This window comes from Lagenorhynchus albirostris, chromosome 15, assembly GCF_949774975.1.
Source record: "Lagenorhynchus albirostris chromosome 15, mLagAlb1.1, whole genome shotgun sequence".
In the NCBI taxonomy this organism is placed as follows: Eukaryota; Metazoa; Chordata; class Mammalia; order Artiodactyla; family Delphinidae; genus Lagenorhynchus; species Lagenorhynchus albirostris.
Window position 1 is genome coordinate 4254630 of NC_083109.1, and position 7993 is coordinate 4262622.

The following is a 7993-nucleotide window of genomic DNA, read 5'->3' on the forward strand; positions in this document are numbered from 1 at the left end:
GCACCCAGCTCCTTTCCCCTTTTGCCACTGCTTCCAGGAAACTCAGGGGTAAGTTAAATCTGACCATAGCAGCTATTTTCTCTGGAGTCCCTGCTATGATAACTATCTCCTTTTAAGAGTTTTTGTTTGGAGTCTATCTCTCAAAAAGGGTTTCTGATTTATAAGCTCTCCTGACCAGCGTTTCATTTTTACTGTTTGCCTCTGCTACCAGGAAACTCAGCATTAAGGTTTATGTCTAGCTATGAAAAATCTCACCCGGAGTCTTGGGTACAGTCATTCTGTCCTTTGAAACCTTTTCTCATGATGTTCTTTCGTTTTATTTTACATGTTGCGCCTTTTTTCTCTCCCTTGGGAGCAGGCTGAGAAGATGTTAAAATGGACAGCAGATGCTACACAGGATGGCTTCATACTTTCTCTCCATCACTATAAGTCCTGGCTGCCAAGCATCCTCCCTCAGCCCCCAGGGCCCTGGGACAAAGCTGGGTGTTACCTTCAGTGTCTGCGTCTGCCCTCCTCCTCCAGGGCTTATCCTGCTCCATCTTCCAGACACTGCTTTGCTCGCTGGCTGGGCGTCAGGACCCTCACCCGGGAGACTGCCAGCAGGGAAATGCAGCGCCAGGTGCACGGAAGTGTCCTTTTCCTTCTGCTCCAGCGGCAGAGGGAGGCTGCGGCTCAGGCAACACCATGTGAGCCGGGGCTCAGCCCTCAGCGAGGGGAAAGGCCCCTGGGCCCTGCAGCTCCCGGGGGTCTCCGCGGGCGCACACGAGGCCAACTCAGGCCAGCCCGGGGGTGGGAGGGCCGAGAGGGAGGGGCCGGGCTGGCGGGAGCAACCGGCACTGAGCCCCGCTAGTGGCCCTGAAGAAGGGCCCCACGGGGCACTCTCGAGAGGCCCCACCAGCTCCCCAGTGGATTCCCAGGGATGGAGGACGCCCCCAGAGGGCCTGGCTCGCGCCCAAGTGCTGCTGCTGCAGGCTTGTTGGGTGTCATGGGTCCCACTCCTCCAAGAGTCACACGTTGGCGTGGACGGGAAGGAGACTGCCCCCCTGGGGACCCCAGCTGCTGGGGTGCCAGTGTCCAAGCCTCCTTTCTCCTCTCCCTGCACCCCCTTTCTCCTGTCACACGGCGTGGACCAGCTGGGGTCCTCCCCGAAGCTGTCTGCTCCACCAGGGGCCTGGCCTGAGGTTGGGCTGGGAAGCAGGGGGGCCTCCAGCCCTGACTCCATAAAGGATGCCCGTTCCTCAGGTCCCCCTCTCCTGCAGAGAAGGCCCCGGCCTTGGTCCGGCTTCTGGGGGATGGGCGACGGGCGACGGGTCTCTCCCTGGGGTAACCTGAGGAGGTACTGTGGGGGGAAGGCCATGTCCACTGGGGCAGCGAGGACGCCGGGGGCCCGAGGCTGCAAGGCCAGCTGGGAGGGACACCCGGGGGCTGCAGCTGTAGCACGCAGCCGAGGCTCCGTGTCCCGAGGCCCTGCCCACCTCAGGGTCCCAGCCCTGCCCCTCGCTGTGCAGTCGCCGCCTCCAGGCAGCCCCCCTGGCTTTTCCCCGGGGTCACCGTCCTGGTTCTGAGGGGGCGGGGAGGCAGCGTGCATGGGGCCCCCCGGGGTCTCTCCTCCTGCTCCCGGGGGCTCCTGGCAGCTTAGCGCCTCCACCTTCAGCTTCTTCCTCTCCGAGGGGAGCTTGACCTCTGTGGGCTGGGGTTCCCCGGAGCTCCCACCCGGCCGGCTCGGGACCACGTGGGCCTGCTGACAGGTCTCCTTGGCGTCCCCTCCGCCACCCCGGGTGCCACCTTCCAGCTTGGGGTCTGGCAGACCCCGCCTGGGAGCCTCTAAGTCACCTCCTTTGGGAGGACTGGGTGCTGGGAGCGGCTGACACCCCAGCTCCAGCCTCCCGTTTGGGGGAAGCAGAGGGCTCTTGCTGCCCAAGCAGAGGGGTCCTCTGCAGCTGAGGGCAGGGCGTGAGGCAGCCCTGTTCACACGGGGCTGGTCCCTGCCTCCAGCTCTGGCCACTGTCTCCCTCTGCTTGGGGGGCTCAGTCACCAAGAGGCCCTCACAGGCCGGTGGGCTTGCGCAAGGCGCTGGCCTGGCCTCCACGGCAGTGTCCTCGGGGCCCGGGGGCCTCCTCCCATCCTGGGAGGGGGCTGCACGCCCGCCATCCTCTGCATCCTGCTGGAGAAGACACTCCAGCTCGACCCCGCCGCCCGCTGTGACCTCCCTAGCCTTCTTGCCTCCGTGGTGGCCAGCTTTCGTTTTCTGGTAGATGCTCTTGAACGTGTCCTTCCCGTACACCTGCCACTTCTCCTGGGAGAACATCTTCAGCCTCCTCTGGCCGCGTTGCTTACCAGCCGCCTGGCCCTGGCCGGCCTGTCCCTCCCCCGCAGCCGGTCTCTTTCCATCCGGGTCCTCCGCCGGGGCCGAGGCGTCTCCCGTCGGGGGACACTGCAGGTCCTCCACCGCAGCCTGTCTGACCAGGGCCCGGGGGTGACTGCCAGGGACATCGGCCAATCGGGCGGGGGCAGGCCTGGGGCTCAGAGGCTTCTGCCTCCGGGACCAGGCGTCCCGGGGGTCCGGCAGCTCCGGCCACGTCCCCGTGCCCTCGACGAAGGGCAGCGAGTTGCTCCTGGTGACAGGCACACATTCGGTGCCGGTGGAGAGCTGCGTGGGGACCGAGTGGAAGAAGAGGGGCCGCGCCCTGTCTGGGGGCGCGCAGGTGGAGCGCGCGGCGCGGAGGGCGGCAGGCGTCCTCCTGGGCTCCGGTGGCCGCAGGTCGAAGTGGAAGGAGTCCTTGTAGGTGTAGGGCATGGGCAGGTCGATGCTGCCCTGCTTGGACAGGACCGTCTTGCGGGGCCGCACGTGGGCCAGCTGGGGGTCGTCCACCACGGCCTGGTTGTGAGAGATGAGCCTGGCGATGCGCTCCTCCAGCCGCCTCTTTTCCAGCTCCAGGCCGGCCGCCCGCTCCGCGCGCCCGGGCCCCGGGCCTCCCTCGCCCTCGGACTCGGCGCTGTGCTCCGACAGGCTGTGCAGGGGGCTGCCGGCGGCCGGTGGCTGCTCTGCGCTGTCTGAGCGGGACAGGTAGCCCGAGTCGGTGCTCTCGCACTTCCGCAGCCGACCCTCCGAGGGCTTGGCATCCCCGGGCTTCTCCACCTGCTGCTGCTGCAGCACGGAGCCCGGCCTGCTGGCCGTCGGGGACCGCTGCTCCGGCAGCTTCCTCCTCGGCTGCGAGCTGGCCAGTGGGAGCCCGGGGGCAGAGTCTCCAGGGGCCTCCCTGACATCGAACGTGGACCCCGGACAGGCAACAGTGTCCATCTTCAGGTCCAGGCTCTTGGCAACCGGGGACAGATGCGCCCTGGGCAGCAGGCAGTGCCCAGCAGACTGGGCACCCGGAGAAAGGGGTCTCTCTGATCGTGCCCCGTGGGTCCCGGAAGGCACTCCGGCCTTGTCCCCCTCCTCCGGGAGGCTGCCTCCCCCGCCGTCCGACTCCAAGGACAGCCTGGAGTTGTTGAGGTGTGTCTGGGTCCGTCTGTGCTTGTACAAGTTGCTCTGGGTCTTAAAGGCGATGCCGCAGGTGGCGCACGGGAAGGGCCTCTCACCCGTGTGGGAGCGGATGTGCTTCTCCAAAACGCTGGGCTTCAGGCAGTCCCGGCCACAGTGCGGGCACAGGTACTTGCCGGCGTTGCGCACCTTGCAGGGGCTGCCCAGCATGGGCCCCAGGCCCGGTGACAGGATGGGCAGAGCACCCACGAAGTTCACGGTGAGCGCTGGGGCCGCTGGCTTCCCCACCTGGGTGGGACCGGGCCCTTCAGGCTGCAGCAGGGGGCTGAGAATGAAGGGCACGCTGCCCCCGTCCACGCTGCCTGACACGAGGGGGGCACGTGGCTGGAGGCCCCCTGGGGGCACTGTGTGGTACAGTGGGATGGGCAAGGCCTTCAGGAACAGGGTGGGGGCCAGGCCCTGCTCTGGGGGCAGGATGATGGGGCCCAGGGTCAGGTGAGGCGAGGCCTGCCCACCTGGGGCCCCTGGGGGGCCAGAAGCAGGAGCTGGCTGGTCCCTGGCAGGCAAGGCAGGGCAGGTGACTTCCGGCACCTCCATCCCACATCGTCTGGGTGGCCCAGGATGCCGGGCAACCTGTGAGCAACAACCGAGCTTTACTATGGGTAACTCTCTTCTCTCATCATACAGTAAACTCTTCCCTACCCCCCATCAGGCATTTCGTCACCTCCACTGAAGCCACAACAATCCCCCAAGAAAAATACCCCTATCTCCATATAAGGAAAGGGGAAACTGAGGCTCAGAGAGTGGAAGTGACTCGTCATGCAGCTAACATGTGGCAAAGCAGGTTCAGACCTGGGTCTGTCTCAATCCTATCTCATTTAATATGCCCAAAGGGAATTCTCTCTTTTTTTTTTTTTTTTTACATCTTTATGGGAGTATAATTGCTTTACAATGTTTGCTGTACAACAAAGTGAATCAGCTCTATGTTTACATATGTCATCATATCCCCTCCCTCTTGAGCCTCCCTCCCACCCTCCCTATCCCACCCCTCTAGGTCATCACAAAACACTGAGCTGATCTCCCTGCGCTAGGCAGCAGCTTCCCACTAGCCATCCATTTTACATTTGGTAGTGTATATATGTCAGTGCCACTCTCTCACTTCTTCCCAGCTTCCCCTTCCCCCTCCAACCGTGTCCTCAAGTCCGTTCTCTACATCTGCGTCTTTATTCCTGCCCTGCCACTAAGTTCATCAGTACCGTTTTTTTTTTAGATTCCATATATATGTGTTAGCATACAGTATTTGTTTTTCTTTCTGACTTACTTCACTCTGCATGACAGACTCTAGGTCCATCCACCTCACTACAAATAACTCAGTTTCGTTCCTTTTTATGGCTGAGTAATATTTCAAAGGGAATCCTTTTTTGGAGGGGGGAGTTATCTTTTTTTTAACATCTTTATTGTAGTATAATTGCTTTACAATGGTGTGTTAGTTTCTGCTCTATAACAAAGTGAATCAGTTTATACATATACATATGTTCCCATATCTCTTCCCTCTTGCATCTCCCTCCCTCCCACCCTCCCTATCCCACCCCTCTAAGTGGTCACAAAGCACCGAGCTGATCTCCCTGTGCTATGTGGCTGCTTCTCAAAGGGAATTCTTGATTCTTCCCCTGCACACGGGTACATGGCAGGCTTGTCACCATTGTCTCCCAACACCCAGCACAGTGCCCTGTGCAGAGGAGACACTCAGAAAATGTGCTGACTTCATGAAAAAGAAAAATCGTGTAGCTCAGCAAGGTCCTCAAAGTCCACAGTGATCCCATGAGCTGGGGCAAGTCCCTTTCCTCAGATGGGACTCAGTTTCCAGGTCTGTAAAATGGGCACCTCCCTAGGGCCCTTCCCACTCTGGAGTTCTGAGTCTCCGCTACTGGATTAGGACAATAAGGAAGAAAACTGACCTGAGGGGACACTTACTAGATTGAGCAAATGAAAACACAAGATTCCTAGATAAATTTGAATTTCAGATAAACAATGCATACTTTTTTTTTTTTTTTTTTTTTTTAGCGATACACGGGCCTCTCTCACTGTTGTGGCCTCTCCCGTTGCGGAGCACAGGCTCCGGACGCGCAGGCTCAGCGGCCATGGCTCACGGGCCCAGCTGCTCCGCGGCATGTGGGATCTTCCCGGACTGGGGCACGAACCCGTGTCCCCTGCATCAACAGGCAGACTCTCAACCACTGCGCCACCAGGGAAGCCCTGTATACTTCTTTAGTATATGTATGTCCCAATTCTTGTATGGGTCTTGCTTACACTAGAAAATTATGCATTATTTACCTGGAATCAAAATGTAACTGAGGGGACTTCCCTGGTGGCACAGTGGGTAAGAATCTGCCTGCCAATGCAGGGGACACAAGTTCAATCCCTGGTCCAGGAAGATCCCATATGCACAGAACAACTAAGCCCGTGCGCCACAACTACTGAGCCTGTGCTCTAGAGCCCACGAGCCACAACTACTGAGCCTGTGCTCTAGAGCCCACGAGCCACAACTACTGAGCCCGCATGCTACAACTACTGAGGCCCGTGCACCTAGAGCCTGTGCTCTGCAACAAGAGAAGCTGCTGCAATGAGAAACCCATGCAAAGCAATGAAGAGTAGCCCCCAGTTGCCACAACTAGAGAAAGCCCACGTGCAGCAACGAAGACCCAATGCAGCCATAAATAAATAAATAAATAAAATTTTAAAAAATGTAACTGAGCATCCTGTATTTTATCTGGCCACCCCAGCAGGAAAAAAGCACTTCTTTAGCTTCAAGATCAGGCTTGGGTCTCTGCTCAAAGGTGGGGCTTCCAGAGCCCCTCCAAACCCAACAGAGACACAGCTGGTTCCCTCTCAGCCAGGGGTAACAGCTGGGCAAATGCTAGGCAAGGGAGCAAGAGAGACCCAGCCATGCTCTTCCAACTGTGGGAGGGAAAGCCAGATGCAATGAGAAAATGTAAACAGGCCCATGGCTACAGAATTGGGGGGCCTCCAGACCCTACACCCTCAGGTGCCCATCTCCCAGGAGCTCCATTGGTTGAGTTCCACTTCAACCAATCCCCAGCTTAGCTCCTCAAGAAAAACAAATCCAAATTCCAGCCTTAGCAGCAAGACTGTTCAATCAGGGAAAGGTAGAAGTCATGGCAGCTCATACCAGCTCACACTGGCTCACAAGAGCTGATTGTTAACTTTTCAGAAATTTTGCAAGCTAGTTGTTAAATGTGGCCATAATTAAAAGTTAAATTATATAGACTTACAATTCGATAAATTATATTAAAAACAAAGTTACTACAACTGAATATTCACATGCAAAAGAATGAAGTTGAATCCCTACCTCACACCACATACAAAAATTGACTCAAAATTGATCAAAAACCTAAATGTAAGAGCTAAAACTACAAAACTCTTAGAAGAAAACATCGGGGTAAATCATGACCTTGGATTTGACATTGGATTCTTAGATATGACACCAAAAGCAAAATCAATTAAAAGAAAAAGATAAATTGGACTTCTTCAAAATAAAAAATAACTTTTGTGCATCAAAGGACACTATCAAGAAAGTGAAAAAACAACTCACAAAATGGGAGAAAATATTGGCAAATTGTATACATGATAAATCCAGAATATATAAAGAACACTTCTAACTCAATAACAAATAGACAAGCAACTCAATTTAAAAATGAGCAAAGGACTTGAATAGACATTTCTCCAAGGCAGATATACAAAGGCCAAAAACACATGTAAAGATGTTCAGTATTATTAGTCATTAGGAAATGTAAATCAAAACCACAGTATGACTTCACATCAACTAGCATATTAATAATAAACTGAAAATAACCAATGTTGGTAAGGATATGGAGAAATTTGAACACTCAACCACTGCTAGTGAGAATGTAAAATGATGCAGCCACTGTGGAAAACAGTTTGGCTGTTCCTGAAAAAGTTAAACCCAGAACTACCACATGACCCAGAAATTCTGCATCTATGTATACACCCAAAAGAATTGAAAATAGGTATTCAAATAAAAACGTGTACATAAATGTTGATAACTGCACAATGCAACAGAGCCAAAAGGTGGAAACCACCCAGATGTCCATCAACTGATGAATGGATAAACAAAGTGCAGTCTATCTGTACAATGAGATGTCATTTAGCCATAAAAAGGAATGACGTATTTATACAGGCTACATCATGGACGAGCCCTGGAAACGTGATGCTGAGTGAAAGAAGCCAGTCTCAGAAGGCCACACTGTATGATTCCTTTCACATGAAAAACCCCGGAGAGGAAAAGTCACACACACAGAAAACAGATGACAGTGGTTGCCAGGGGTGGAGAGGGAGAGGGAGGCGTGCGTGCCTGCCTGGGAACAGAGCTCCCTTTATGAAAGGAAGTGATGAAAATGTTCTGAAACCACATGCAGTCAGTAGTTGCACAACATTGTAATGTACTGAATCCCACAGAATTGTACG

At 55.5% G+C, this 7993-nt stretch overlaps 1 protein-coding gene across 1 annotated transcript in view; it reads right to left on the minus strand.

Annotated features, from left to right (window-relative positions):
• The window catches only part of ZNF831 (zinc finger protein 831), a 79109-nt gene extending 75025 nt beyond the window's left edge, over positions 1-4084 (minus strand). The window contains exon 1 of the mRNA XM_060124541.1: positions 491-4084. Coding sequence (XP_059980524.1) covers positions 491-4084 — 3594 coding nt within the window. The remainder of the gene's footprint in view (positions 1-490) is intronic.
• Positions 4085-7993: the final 3909 nt, after the last annotated feature.